This window comes from Castor canadensis, chromosome 7 (genome assembly GCF_047511655.1).
Source record: "Castor canadensis chromosome 7, mCasCan1.hap1v2, whole genome shotgun sequence".
Lineage (NCBI taxonomy): Eukaryota > Metazoa > Chordata > Mammalia > Rodentia > Castoridae > Castor > Castor canadensis.
Genome location: NC_133392.1, coordinates 112,398,404 through 112,414,463, shown reverse-complemented (window position 1 = coordinate 112,414,463; position 16,060 = coordinate 112,398,404). Strand labels below are relative to the sequence as shown.

At 37.2% G+C, this 16,060-nt stretch overlaps 1 protein-coding gene across 17 annotated transcripts in view; it reads left to right on the top strand.

The window, feature by feature from the left end:
* The window catches only part of Patj (PATJ crumbs cell polarity complex component), a 353,456-nt gene that overhangs the window by 20,073 nt on the left and 317,323 nt on the right, over positions 1 to 16,060 (top strand). For all 17 annotated transcript variants that reach the window (XR_012449877.1, XR_012449876.1, XM_074079945.1 and 14 more), the window contains exons 6-8: positions 1,097 to 1,292; positions 3,810 to 3,938; positions 15,228 to 15,446. Coding sequence is in view for 15 of the 17 variants with exons in the window: in XM_074079945.1 (XP_073936046.1) it covers positions 1,097 to 1,292; positions 3,810 to 3,938; positions 15,228 to 15,446 (544 nt within the window). In the remaining 2 variants the exon portion in view is untranslated. The remainder of the gene's footprint in view (positions 1 to 1,096; positions 1,293 to 3,809; positions 3,939 to 15,227; positions 15,447 to 16,060) is intronic.

Here is a 16,060-nt window from a genome sequence, read left to right as displayed (position 1 = left end):
TTTTGAATTGGGAAACACCATCAAGGTAAAGCCTTTTAAAAATAAATCTTGTGGTATTTTGCAAATGAGAGTTTAGGCATTAGATAAGGATTCTCTCTGGATGGTTTGCATTAGGAATGGAAAGGAAGAGACAAAGAAGAGTGAGGAAGGAGTATTGCCTTTTGGTGGTATTTGGGAGATAAAATAGTCAAATACAGTAAATGAGGACAGAGTAAATCCTAGGCTTATCTTAGGATGCACTTTACCATAAGAAGTTAGACTAAGCTTCCGATTTACACTCTAGATGAGGTGGTGAGCTTGTCTGGGCTTTAGTTTCTTATATGTAAAATTTAGCTAACTACTTTGAAAGGTAATTGTGAGGATTCAATGAGATAATGTATTCAGAGCACTTAACAGTACCTGACTCATAAGTGCTTAGCAAATATTGCCTTTTTTTTTTTTTTTTTAATTTTGTAGCCAGGCTGGCCTGGAGCTCATAATCCTCCTGTCCCCTGGTCCTTCCGAGATTTTGTTAAATTCTTTAAAAAAAAAAAAAGTCTCTTTTTGCTTGATTAGCAGTTAGGAGGCCAATATTTGGGTGAGAGAAAAGGGCTCAGATACAGGTTTGGAAGCAATCAGTATGGATTTTTAAGAGGGGTTTGACCTGTGTTGGCAAATGGTAGAGAAGTAAAGCACAGTGGAGATGGGGTAAGCTTACTAGTGAGGAGATCATTGGAGAGATTGAGAACATAGTTGGATTTCATGTGATGCCAGTGCCAGTCAGATCGGAAGGAGCTCAGGAGCCATATGGTACTTAGGTGGCATGTGGTGTTCATGCTTGCAAAACCCTGGTGGTGGAGCCTGATCATATTTTTCTAGCCAAATAGCTTTTAGAGTGTGTGTGTGTTTGGGCTGTACTACTTAATTGAGTGATTAGTTATTAAGCGCTTTGATGAAAAGCACTCTGAGCTCTGTTATATAACAATAATTGTTTGGGTAAATGTAATAAGTAAAGTAGTACCATAAGCAATAAGTTAGTTATCTTAAATATCAGATTTTTAAAAATTAAGCTATTAGAACATTTCCAAACAAAATTTTCTTTTCTTGTATGATTAAGGGATCAAAGGTTAAAGGAAAACGACCAGATTTTGGCCATTAATCACACGCCATTGGACCACAATATTTCCCATCAGCAAGCGATTGCATTATTACAACAGACCACCGGGTCTCTGAGTCTGGTTGTGGCCAGGGAACCAGTCCACACTAGAAGCAGAACTTCTACTGGCCCAGCTGATACAACTCTGCCCCAAACAGTGAGTTGCAAACTTGGAAAAGTACTTAATTTTGAATTATGCTGTTGATTGTAAGGATAGTAAAAAGATTAAGAAGGTGTCATTTTAGTTATATAGGTTAAGAAAGATAAACATATTTCCAAATATAGCATTAACATATTTAAAGAAGATGTTTCTTGAAGGGTGTTTTTGTTGCTGTTGTTTGTTTTGGTTACTTATTTTTTTTTTCTGTAGTGTAAAATGGCAGAGTAGAGCTCCCAGGGTGGGTGGTAGAAGGAGGTCCTAAAAGAGGGTGTCCTATTTTGGTTATTTTGTTTTTGATCTTTTCAATGTCCCGTGAGTCATTTTAGTTAATATCATTATTTAATATAAAAGCCAAATTGAATATTAGGCATAATTTATATGGTGATAGAAGGTCTTGTATTCCTTGATGATGTTGCCAGGTAATTATTTGAGATTTTTTCTTATTTTTTTGTGGGATTGGGGTTTGAACTTGGCTTTGTACTTGGGAAGCAGGCACTCTATTGCTGTAGTCTGAGAATTTATTTTTTTATATTATTTTTTGAGACAGAGTTTTAATATAGTTCAGGCCTGCCTGGAAATCGCAAGGTAGTCCAGGCTGTTCTTGAACCTGCAATTCCCCTGCCTCAGATTCTTGAGTGCTGGGATTACAGGCATACACCATATTTGGCTTTTTAATTTGTTTTTGTTTTCTTTAGATCAAACCCAGGGCCATGTGCATGCTAGACAAGCACTATACCACTGAGCTACACCCCAGCCCCGTCCCTGGCTTTTTAATTGAGAGGTTTTGTTACAGATTTATTTTTGACTTTCCTAAAACAGATTTGGTTATTTATTTCAAAAACATTTTTACAAATTATAATAGGAATTTATGTATATCTAGAATATTGATGTTACAAAATTACAGCGGGTATTTTTATTTTTACAAGGAAATATACTTAATAGTATATATGTTTCTTTTAGGAATGCTTAACCTGGCTTTGTAACATTTTACTGATTTTGGCCTGCATCTTCAGAATGCAAGCTAATAAATTTTATTTTCTTATAACACTAAGTGTTAGCTAATTTATTTAATATTTGCTCATCAGGACAAATGCAAAAATAGACTGGTACATTGCAAGGTCACAACACAAATGAATGTATAGACATTTTCCATGTAATCTGCAATAGTTACACAGCATAATTTATATAATAAATACAATGAACAAAGTGGGACATTGTTTAGCATATAAAGAAGGGCTTTAGAGTCAGGCTTTGATGGATTCAAGTCCATTTTTTTCCCCTTCCTAGTTGTGTCACACCTGGTAGGTCCTTGACCTCTTCACACTTCAGTTTTTTCATCTGTTATATGGAACCAACAGTGATGTCTAGTTCTCAGAGATGTTGCCAGAATTAAAAGAGAAGGCCTGTGAAGAGCTTAGCACAGTGTCTGGTGCCAGTAAACACTGTGACCAGTAGCTGCCATCATCAGTTCAGGCTCCTTATTTCAGCAAATATTACTGCTTCACTGATATTAGGTATTCTTCCAGACTTGAGGTTGTTAAATATTTCCAAGATTCCTGCTTATTTACCTGGTAACCATCCAGTTTCATATAATAGAAAAACTAAATGATGAGTGTGCCTTCATCATCTTGAGAGGGAGATACTGTTCTGCAGTTGGATTATGTGAATTTGATGCATATGGAAGCCTGCTAGTTAGATGAAAAACAACTTTCTGTCCAATTTGTATGATCCTGTTGCTAGTAACTGTAGTTGTAGCAGCCTTTCTTCTCCCTCATGAGAGTCTCCTGAATTTGTCTCTTTACCTCATGTTCTTACCATCTCATTCTTTGCCGTTTTCCTGTCACTGTTTTATTCCTGCGATTCCCTCTGCTAAAACCTTCATTTATTCCTACTTACCTTCCCAGTTAAATAACCTTTTGAACATGTCTTTGACCTATTCTGTTATCTGGCCCAGCTTTGCTCTCATATCTCCCTTTTACTTTAATGTCTTTCTTCTTCTTTCTTTTTCCTTCTCCTCCTTCTTCTTCCTTCTCCTTCTCCTCCTCTTCCTTCCTTCCTCCTTTTTTTTTTTTCACAACTGGGTTTGAACTCAGAGCCTCAAGCTTACCAGGCAGGTGCTCCACCACCTACTACTTGATCCAGAATCAAGGAAATGCTCCTTTTCCTTAAAGCTGTCCACAATTCTTAATTGAATTTTACTCCCTTTCTCTAACACTCTAAAGTCTGTGCAACATGTTGTGATTCTCTTTGAATTGAAGCATACCTATATGTTGGGCTCTATGCTAGGTTTGTTTCTCTACTGGATTGTAAGATCCTTAAGGGCAGGGACATCTAACTGTCTACCTATTTTCTGTCTATCTGTGTATGTTTATTTTAGACTCTAGAGAGTCATCTTGATTAGTTGTATGAATGTGCAATTTCTTGTAACTCTATTGTTTTAGAAACTTCTGTATTAGAAAATTAAGCATCTGTGTGTTTTACTGACACTAGTTCTTCCTTGCCATTAACTTGTAGGTTTGTTGGAGACATATTGAAGATGTTGAGCTCATTAATGATGGCTCTGGATTAGGTTTTGGAATAGTTGGAGGGAAGTCAAGTGGTGTGGTTGTAAGGACCATAGTTCCTGGAGGATTAGCAGATCGAGTAAGTTGGCCCAATTTTTTTTGTTTGTTTGTTTGTTTGTTTTTATAATTTTGGTTTTATAAAGTTTAAATTGTATGACTTGAAATGTAATTTTATGATTGACTACGATAAGTGACTCAATAAAAAGAATTTAAGTGTAGCTTAAAAGTGACTTATTCCATAAAAAATGTTGTAGTGTTTAAAATAAAACTTTATTTATTTATTTATTATATTAAAATAATGCTTTCTTTTAAATGGTTTCTAATACAACTTTTTTTCTTGCCTGTAATTGACAGGGTTATTGATTCTGTCAGAAGATATTTTTATTTAAAAAAGTACTGTCTATTGAACACCTATATTTTCTTAGTATATCTTTCAAGGACTTAGTGATAAAATCAGAAGGTACAATGATTGTAAACATTTATCCCAGTACTGTACATGAAAAATTCTTGATTTAAAATTTCCTGATACTTAAAATTTTCTGATATTATAAATCAAATGTCTACCCTTCTTTATGCAGCAGTGTTTAAACTGAAAGTAGGCTATTTAAAAACTTAGAAAGTACTTTTGCTTAATTTTTATTTGGGAGAAAATGTTAAAAATCAGTAACAGTTTTTAGAAAAACTACTTAATAATGACTTCATATTATGTACAATGTCCATGATGAATCAGAATTAACATTAGTTATTTCTGCGTTCAGAATAGTAAATAAAGTTTCACTGATTATTATCTACTTATATATAAACTCATCTGATGTAATAAGTGAAAATGAATTTGCTATGCAAATGCAGCTTTGAGACAAGTTCCTCAGCATCTTGTTTCTGATCAAACTGTGGAGCTACCGGTGTTCCCATGTGTATTCATTTAGAGCAGTGGTTCTCAAAGTTTGGTCTATGGGCTTCTGGGAACCTGTGAGTCCCTTGCAAGGGGGTCTTTGAGATAAAAACAACTCTTATAATAATTATTATCCCTTGTCATCCCCTTTGATAGTTGCAAGTATGACACAAAAGCAGCAGTGGACTAAAACTGCAGGTGCCTTAGCATAAAACAAGGCAGTGGCCTCCACCTATGCTGATAGTCATTGCATTCTTTTTCATCAAATGCCTGCAGCAAAAAAAAAAAAAAGAGCCAGGTTCACTTAAGGTTCAACATGATGCAGTAAAAATGAGTGACTTTAGTAAACTTTGACCTTTCAGTGCATGCCTTTCTAATACCCTATGACAAAATAGGAGGTATCTTACAGCATTCCTGTTATGATCTTTGTCTTGAGAAAAAAATATTTTAGAGATGAACCAGTCATTTCTTAAAATATGGTACAACATTTTAATTTTTGAAATAATAATAACTGACAGAAAAATTGTGGTTATTCAGACTTCAATGTTTGGGAATTTCCTTGAAAATGAATGAAGTGAGCCTGTTACTTCAAGGAAAACTGTAACAGTGTTTGTTGGCCATGATAAGATTTAAGCTTTCAAACAAAAATTAGAGTTCTGAAAAATTTATATTTACCACAGGCATAAATTCCCCACTATTTAGACTTTTTTGAGTGGATTATTGATGATAGTCACCAATGTTATTTTCTGGCATTCTGAAGTGATATAGGTCAATATTTGGAAGATCTCTACAACTTTGTGAATCAGTATTTTTTGAAAACCAGTATGTGATATGACAAAGAAATTTATTGGTAACAGCTCAAAGAGTTTTATGAAACAGTGTCTGAAAATTGATGTAGTTTCAGATTCCACATTACAGCTGACTTTTAAGAAACCACCACTTGTCAGGTTTGGGTGTGTTATCAAAGAAGAATGAGGACTGTTAAAATATTCCTTCCTTTTCCAACTGTATAACTGATTGAGGCCAGATTTTCTTCATGTATTTAACCAAAACATTTTGACATGTTGAACCAGACTGAAGCAGATAGGAGAATATAGCTTTGTCTTTTAAACCAGCCATTAAAGAGATTTACACAAATATGAGGAAGTAATACTCTTCTCAGTAACAGTTTCTATTTGGAAAATGGAGCTCTTGTTAAAATTAAATAAGCACACACACACACACACACACACACACACACACACAGTCATTTATTTGTATGTTTATTCATTTACTTATGGTGCCTGGGATAGAAACCAAGTAAGGACACATGTTCTTCAAGTGCTCCACTACTGAGCCACTCCCCCAGTGCTCTTTTTCCCTGGAGTCACACTAAGTTGCCCAGTCTGACTTTGAACTTGTGATCTTTTTGCCCCAGTCTCCCAAGTAGCTGGGATTATTGGTGTGCACCACCACACCTGACCAATATGAATATTTTAATATGTACTAATATATGATTTAAATATTTCAAAGTTTCTGTGCCAAGTTCTAATTCAGATATTGACAGATAACCCATATAAGTGAAAGCTCTTTGAGATTTTTAGTAATTTTTTATAGCTTTAGTGATTTATAATTGACATACAAAAAAATTACACATATGTAGAACTTGCAATTCAGTAACTTTTAAAAAATTTCTTTGTTGCAGTGCTAGGGGTTTAACTCATAGCCTCATGACTTGGTAGGCAGGCACTCTACCACCTGAGCCACTCTGCCAGCATGCAACTCAGTAACTTTTGATGTATGTATGCACATGTGAATTCCTCTTTATCAGTCAGGGCTCTCCAGAGAAACAGAATCAATAGGATACTATATATACATTAAGAGTCTCTCTCTCTCTCTTTTGGTGGTTCTGGGATTTGAACTCAGGGCCTACACCTTGACCACTCCACCAGCCCTTTTTTGTTTTGGGTTTTTTCGGGTTAGGGTCTTGCAAAGTATTTTCCTGGGCTGGCTTTGAACTGTAATCCTCCTGATCTCTGCCTCCTGAGTAGCTCAGACTACAGGTGTGAGCCACTGGCGCCCAGCTTTTAAGAGTCTCTCTTAAGGAATTAACTCAAACATTGTGAAGCTAGAAACTCATACAGCATCTGCAGAATAAACTGGCAGGATTTCCCAGGACATTCAACTGGGACTTCTGTCAAACTTGGGTGTGTGACCAGTTTTGAGGCATAATTTCTTTATCAGGAAACCTCAGGTTTTGCTCTAAAAGTTGCCAACTGATTGGATAAGGTTCACTCACATCATATTTATCTCCTAAAGTCAACTGATGGTGTTAGTGACATCTATAAAATACCTTTATAGCAATATGTAGACTAATAATTGACTGAACAACTAGATACCACAGTTGAGCCAAGTTGACACCTAAATTTTCACCATCATCCTTTCCATCACTACCACCAAGATAGTGAATATATCTGTCACTAATATGTCCATCACCTGAACAGTTTGCTCTGGCACCACATAATTCCCATTCTTTCGTCTTCAAAAAATTGTAAGAGTGTAAAAGGGGTCTGAGACCAGAATGTTTGAGAATGGATCTTGTTTGGGTCTTCAAAACACATTTATTACAATATACCCCCCTGTACAACTATTATATGCTAATAAATGAAAAAACCCATTACACAAAACAGTTAATATTCTTTTGTTTTTCTTTTTGGGAGACAGAGTCTTACTGTGTCGTGCAGGTGTCTTAGATCTCATAATGTATCCCAAACTGACCTCCAACTGAAGATCCCTGTGCCTTTGCTTCTTGAGTGCTGGGATTACAGGTGTACACTCCCATATCCAGCCATAACAACTAGTCTTTAAGGGTTTCTTTTTTCTTTCTTTCTTTTTTTTTTTTGTGCTGGGGCTTGAACTCAGGGCCTCACCCATGCTAAGCACTCTGCCACTGAGCCACACCCCAGCCCTAACGGTTTTTGAAATAATTCTTTTGTAGTGGAATATTTTGGTATCTCTTCCCTCCTGTCCCCTAACACCTCTTTAGCAATTTTAACAGGCTTGTTTGATGGAGTAGAGTTTTTTTCAAAGTGCAGTGTTAACTTTGAAAAACAAAAGGTCAAATAAATTTGAACAAAATCAAATAGGTTACTTTACTGTAAGAATTTTCTGAGGTTTTTAATATACTAATGTGCATTATGAATTTTCACAAGGACATTGTGACGTGCAGAGTTTCCCAGATTAATCCCATTGAGGCACTGTTGGGAAGAGCCCAAATGTGATCTTCACCCTTTACTGGAAGGGATCATCACAATTCAGATCATCAAGGAGGGGGTAGGGGATGCCCATCAAAGAGTTGTAATGGAGAAGCAAGAGCTTATGCCAGACATTGTCATCAGCCTAATATGCATTATTCTAATGTAATCTTCAAAACAGTCTTATAGTTTTATTTCCAAATTATAGCTATGGAACCTGTTTAAAAAATTGCCCAAGGTTGCACTGCTAGAGAGTGACAAAGTCACTTCTCCCTTTCTTTTATCTCAGCTAATGGCAGATGAAATCCCTTCAGCTTTCCCAATGTAACCCATTTATCTCATGCCTGGCCCCCTTGTTCCTTGGTTCCACTCAGTGTGATGCTTGCTGTAACTCAAGAAGTAAGTTTGATTGCAGTTCCCTTATTCCCAAGCCTATAGCACAAGATGTGCCTATTGCTACCTTTGAACAAATTATTCTTTCTCATCCTGCCCACATCCTAAGTGAACCTTTCTGACATGAAAGAGTGAGCATGTGAGCTTTAGAATCATGCAGATAAAGGCTGAAATCATTAACCATAGGCAAATTACTTCTTAGTTTCATTCCACGGTTCTAAAGTAGTCCTGAGTGTATTCTGAGGTTTGACGATTTGCTAGGAGGACACTCAGGGCTCAACATACTGTTGTGTTCATGGCTGTGATTTATACAGCAACAGAAGAAGGGCGTGAGGTGAAGTCTGAAGGAAACCTGATCAAGTTTCCAAGAGTCCTCTACCAGCTGACTCCCACAGGAACACTTAAATGTTCCAGTGGCGATGTTGACAGTACATCTGAAATGTCTATCATGAAAGCATTAGTATCTCAGAGCCCAGGCTTTTATTCGATGGTCATGTAGGCACACACTGTCCAGCATGTACTAAAGGCTTGCAGAAGAAGCAGGTCTTCAGGAGAAAAACCACATTGTTTGCAATTTAGGCTCAGTGAGTCATTCTTATCAGGTTGTGATGGGAGCCGTCCCAGAATCTGAACTCCCAGACATCAGCCAACAGCAAACCTTGTAAGAAGGTCCTTCAAAGCATAACAGTCTCAGGCCTATGGCAATCTGTATGTCTGGGGAGTATAGCTGTCTCAGGTTATTTGTATAGATGTGATCAAGACTGGTCACAATAAAGTGATACTGCTAAAGGGATTAATGAATGCTTCTTTTTTCAAAGAATATAAAATTGAAGATAGAGTCTTATAGCTCATGCCTATAATCCTAGCTTCTGGAAGGCTGAAATCAGTGGTTAAAGGTCAGTCGGGCAAAAACTTCTTGAGACCCCCATCTCAACCAACAGCTGGGTACAGTGGCATGTAGGCCACAAAACGGATCAGGAGGATCATGGTTCCAGGCCACCCAGCCAAAGTTTTCAAGACCCCCACCTCAAAGGAAAAAAGCTGTGTTGTGCACCTGTCATCTCAGCTATAGCATGAAGCATAAAATAGGAGGATTGCAGTTGAGGCCAGCATAGGGGAAAAGCAAAGCCCTACCTCCAAAATAACCAGTGCAAAAAGTCTTGCAGGCATGGCTCAATCAGTAGGGCACCTGCTTAGCAAGTGTGATGTTCTGAGTTCAAACCCTAGTACCACCAAACAAACCAAAAAACAAAGAGAAAAGGGGGAGAAGTGATAAAATTGTGTAATAGGAAGTTAGAAAAGAGAGTCTGTTTTTTATTTAAAGGGCCTTCATAAATACCTCCTTATATTTCCATGTGTATTTACAGACAAGTTAGTATGTAGGATTAAAAGATGGAGGTGAGTTGAGGAGGTGTGGCAGTGAACACTCACTGAATGTTACTGTAGTCTGAAGAACCATCAGAAGTGAACGTGTTTGGAGACTTGGTGTGAACAAGGTCTGGGCTAAACATTTTACATCTGATACTGAGTTTAGTGATCACAATTCCATGAGAGAAGGATTTGTTCTCATTTTGACTGACAGACCGCAAAGATTTAGGTAGGGTAAGCAATTGACCTTTGTAGACCAAAGTAAAGCCATGGTTTGAATTTGGTTCTATGTAGACCGCAAAGATTTAGGTAGGGTAAGCAATTGACCTTTGTAGACCAAAGTAAAGCCATGGTTTGAATTTGGTTCTATGTAACCCCAAAGCTTTGATTTGTTCTGCTGCAAACTACTGCCTCTAACTTGTAAGAAGGTAAATGAAATAGAAAGTAGCATGCATTTTGTTTAAAAAATTTTGATTTATATGAAGCTTTTTAGAAGCGTTTATTGAGACACAGTTAGTTGCAATCACCAGTCAGTTAATATAATCAGGGCTAATTCCATGGATACAGAAATACATGATATTGAGTAAGGGGAGCTAAAAGGCCTATTTATGTGTGATCCTCAGCCACTCTCCAGTATTTCTGGCACACAGCACACATCTTTCTTTTTCTTTTCCCCCCATGGTACTGGGGTTTCAATTCTGGGCCTCACACTTGCTAGGCAGGCACTCTGCCACTTGAGCCATTCTGCCAGCCCACAAAACACAGATCCTTAGAGCATTCTATTGTGTTTGGGGAAAAAGTATAAAATTTCAGAAGCTACTGTTTGTAATTAATAATGGGCAATGGACATTTTTACAGAAACCTCTTTTATGTTATCTGGTGGAATTCTGTGGATTTAAGGTTACACTGAGTCACCCCATTGTGTCTAAAAGTTGATTATTACAATGCAGCCTATTTTAAAGTTGTCATAAATTGACACTTTGGTGTAAAGCAGATGTATTATGACTCTCGTAACTGTCAATACTAAGAAGAAACGTGGTCAAGCAAGGGATGGCGGGTGGGTGAGGACTAAGAGGGACTTTAACCTAAAGTAATCAAGGTCCACCATTGAATAGGTGGTTTTCCTAGGCAATTTTGCTTTGCCTGATCCTATAGACTGATACTTTCCTTATCCTTAAACCAGTTGATGAGGGCTCTGTGGATTCGAGTAGGGTAGGACAGGTGTACTGAAGTTTAACTTCGTTAATTTGTTGGCAAAAGGAGTATTAACTCTCTAAAGTCACTGCTTTTGTTAGTGACATAGTGCCTTTTGATTAAAGACCAAAAATGGAACTAACCTGTAAGCAAAGATAATTTTTTTTCTGAGTTATTTTTTATTTTATTTTTAAATTTTATTTTGTGGTGCTGGGGGTCAAACTCAGGATCTTGTGTGTGCTAGACAAGCGTTCTACCACTGAGCTACATCCAGAGCCCAAATTTGATTTCTTTACTTCTTTTGTAGCTCACCCTTGAATTCCTATAGGTTTTCAAATATTTTAAAATTGAAATTATTATCTACCAGACATACCAGAGAACTTAAAATACAGAGTGTTTTAGCCAAAAACTATTAACTTGGATTAAAGTTAATTTTTTCTTTTTAACTATATAAATGATAACTGTCTTCACTATAATTGTGTGATACCCTATTGTACCAAATGTTTTAATTTTTCTGCTTTCTATGCTGTCTGGCCATATGCATCTTTTTTTGTCTTTGAAAGAATGGATAGGTTAATAAACTTTATATTTGAATATTTGATTAGCCTGATATGTACTTGAATGTTGCATAGCTATTTATTGGTTTTCAATCATTTATAAGAACAAAAGGGACTTCATGCTTTTTAGTGTCCTTGCTTAGTAGACAGGTTATGGAAGGAGACTATCAATCAGAAGATATCAATAAATGCAGTGTTTGGGGCTGCTGGACTTAGCCAAGGCAGCTGTCATTTTGGTGTCTTTCCTATCAGTCTGATGAATGACTATTTTTGCACTTACAAATTCGTTAGAACACCTGTTTTTCTGTAAGAAGAAAATGTTTGACTTTCAGTGACAGATGCAAATTATGTACATCATTTTAAAATGAAGAGGTGAGGTAAAATAAGGAAAAAATAGTGCCTAAGAAGTGACTACATACATACTGTGGAAAATGCCCTTCTTTTGCCAAGCCGAGTATGAAAACACTGATGTAGCATTCTTTATTGTTTTGGTCAGATCATAATTCTTTCCAAGGATAGTTTGACTCACAAAGGCAACTTTGCCCTTATTTTTCATCAGAACCACTGACCTTCTCTTAACTAGTTGCATGGAATATCAAATTATCACATGAAAATAGATATTCAATTCTTTATTCCCCTTTCTATAATAATTTCTTTTCTGTATCTGCTTCTTTTCTTAAATGTTTTCAAATGTTTCTGAATTAAATTGCATTTGTGTTGTCTTGTTTCTGTGACACTTCCAGTCACTTTCCAGCACCTTCTGCAGCATTCACAACACAGCATAAAGCTTTGTGCTCATTGTTTTGATCTGAAGACCTCCTTCACTCGGCATCATGCAGAGTTGGAGAAAGGCAAGGATGATGAATAGACTTTTCTGTCTTGAGGATTTTAGGAACTTCTTCCTTCAGAATGTCATGTATAACTTACAGATACTGCCACCTGGAAGCATGATTGTTAAGCTTAGAGCTGGAGTAACTCAGTGTTCCATCAGTGTTCTATTCTCATGCTCTTTTGCTCTCCCAGTTGCAAAGTATTTATTTTCAATCTTTTTTGGCAGTTATAGATGATAGAATATAGGAAAATAGCAAATGTACTGTCTATAAGCATCCTTTGTGTGTGAGAGATCAACTTAAATAATGTTACTCTAGAGATACCAAAGTACAAGACAAATGACTATGTGAAGAAATATCAGTGGACAGCTTGGATTAAACATCAGTTTTATTTCTTTCTAGCTTTGTTAACTTGATCACGTCAGTCAACTGGTTTGAGTCTCAGTTTTCTTATTGTTCTTTGAATGAGGTGATACATTAAAGTGATCTTTATCCTGGGGTTTGAACTCAGGGTCTTGTGCTTGCTAGGCAGGTGCTTTACCACTTGAGCCACACCCCAACCCCATGAAATTGATTTTTAACATGTAAAGTACTCTACAGGTATAATTAAAAAAATAAACAGCTATGTTGGCATTTTGGTATTTTTTTTTTAAATTTTTTATTTTTTTATTATTCATATGTGCATACAATGCTTGGGTCATTTCTCCCCCCTCCCTTACCTCCCACCCCACCTCCTCCCTCTCCCTCCCACCCCCTCGATACCCGGCAGAAACTATTTTGCCCTTATCTCTAATTTTGTTGAAGAGAGAATATAAGCAATAATAGGAAGGAACAAGGGTTTTTGCTAGTTGAGATAAAGATAGCTATACAGGGAGTTGACTCACATTGATTTCCTGTGCATGTGTGTTACCTTCTAGGTTAATTCTTTTTTATCTAACCTTTTCTCTAGTTCCTGGTCCCCTTCTCCTATTGGCCTCAGTTGCTTTTAAGATATCTGCTTTAGTTTTTCTGCATTGAGTGCAACAAATGCTAGCTAATTTTTTAGGTGTCTTACCTATCCTCATATCTCCCTTGTGTGCTTTCGCTTTTATCTTATGATCAAAGTCCAATCCCCTTGTTGTGTTTGCCCTTGATCTAATGTCTGAATATGAGGGAGAACATACGATTTTTGGTCTTTTGGGCCAGGCTAACCTCACTCAGAATGATGTTCTCCAATTCCATCCATTTACTAGCGAATGATAACATTTCATTCTTCTTCATGGCTGCATAAAATTCCATTGTGTATAGATACCACATTTTCTTGATCCATTCATCAGTGGTGGGGCATCTTGGCTGTTTCCATAACTTGGCTATTGTGAATAGTGCCGCAATAAACATGGGTGTGCAGGTGCCTCTGGAGTAACCTGTGTCATAGTCTTTTGGGTATATCCCCAAGAGTGGTATTGCTGGATCAAACGGTAGATCAATGTTTAGCTTTTTAAGTAGCCTCCAAATTTTTTTTCAGAGTGGTTATACTAGTTTACATTCCCACCAGCAGTGTAAGAGGGTTCCTTTTTCCCTGCATCCTCTCCAACACCTGTTGTTGGTGGTATTGCTAAGCATTTTGGTATTGTTAATATTTATACTAAAGTTAATTAAAGAGAATTCAAAACTTTTGATGAAACAAATGTAGAAAAAAAATGGAGATTGATCATCTGTTTCAGAAATTCCACAAGGAAAGTTATAAATATTTTGAGGTGATATGCGTTGTAATAAATTACCTATTAAACTTTTCTGCATCTGAAATATATGTACACATGAATGTGCACATTTAAAATAGTAGTAATTATGATAATAACCAGCAATGTACTTATTACCCAGCTTTAGAAATAGAACATTTCATATCCTTACTCTAAACTCACCCCAATTCAAGACTTTAAGTGTGTCTTATGTGTGTGGTTTGGATTTTCCTAACCTCCCACCCTGTAGACCCAGTTGTAGTCCTGATGTCTTCTTTTGGATGCACGTTTCTAAAGCTGGACTGGTTTCCATTCCCACTCAACTGTTACCATGTCTCGTTCTTCATAGTTCTATCATTTCCAGTTGGTCAGGCTAAAATCTTGGGGTTTGATCTCCCCACCCCCATGTAGAAGCTATAAGCAGATCCTATTGACAGTTCATTGAAAATATATCTAGAATTTCCCTTCTCAACACCCCAACTGCTAACCTAGTCCAAGCTATTGTTATCTCTTTCTAGATTTTTGCTAAGGCCTCCCAACTGGCATCTCTGCCATCTCTGCTTGGATTGTTTCCTCTGCTATAGTCTATTTTAAGCACAGAAGCTTGAGGGCTCCTGTAAAAAGTCCGTCAGATAATGTCTCTCTTCCCTTCAAAACCCTCACATGACTTCCCTTCCCAGTCACACAGAGAAAGGGCCACACTGTCTGATCCCGTTAATTTGCACACTTTCCCTCACTCTATTGCAGCCACGCTGGCGTTTTTCTGTTCCTCAGACTTGGTGGCTGAGCTAGTTGACCCTAGGCGTCCCTTAGCTTTATGCTGAAAGCTTTTATTCTGACCTGTTCTTGAGGTCCAGGGCTTTCTGATCCCTTCCTTGCGTACATAGCCGTTATACTCTGGCTCTGGGCCATTGGGAATGATTCGATACCCTCGAGCATATGCCTATTTTAGAATTCTGGTTGCTTTTTCTCATTTTGAACTCTTCTGTCTTTTGTGTTCTCCAAGGAAGTCCTTTATTCTTTTGCCAATTCAGCAATTCATTAAAAATGTTATATTTTGTTCAGCATTTATAGTGTCTTCTTTGTCAAGTCACTTTGTCAGAATTGAAAATCTGGTGAATTGTTAACTAGTGAAGTTAAGTTATTGATTTCCCTAAAAAAATTTTTTTTTCTTGGATTCAAGGATGGAAGACTACAGACAGGGGACCACATCTTACAGATTGGTGGCACAAATGTGCAGGGAATGACCAGTGAGCAAGTTGCCCAAGTGCTAAGAAACTGTGGGAATTCAGTTAGGATGCTTGTGGCTAGAGATCCAACTTGTGAAATATCAGTAACTCCTCCTACCCCTACATCCTTACCTGTCGCTCTGCCTGCTGCAGCCAACAGAAACCCTGCTACTGTGAGTATATGCATCATTCTTTCATCTTCAGTTATTGGGAATGATACAGTACAAGATAAGAAATCCTTTGAACTCCAAGCACCACATTGGTGTAAGTGGTGCTTTAGTGCTCAACCCAACTTGGAGGCAGGCACTAGACATGTCTGATTTTTCCTTTTTTGCTGTTTCTCTGGGAACAGTCATTCAACTTCCATGAACCTCAGCTACTCATTTGTAAATTGGAGAATAATAGTTCTTGCCTTGTTGACTTCATTTGGTTGATGAAGAGACATCCCAGTGGTGGCAGGGCATACTAGTCAGCGTATTAGAATTATCACTGATGAAAACTCTCGCTAACGTGAATGATGTATAGTAATAATAATGGCTGTTATACTTATGAAAGAGTAATTATTATAGTTAAATAGTAATAATTAGTAGTCCTTGTTAAGCACCTGGAGTTGTCCAGTTTCTTTGTTTATTTTTGGCAGTATTGGGGTTTGAACTCAAGGTTTTGTGCTTTGGAGGCACAAAGTGCTTTACTGCTTGAGCCATGCCTCCATCCAGATCCAGGTTCTTGATAATGACATCCACATGGTACTTCTGCAAGATAGGTCTAATGCATTTAATAGATGAGG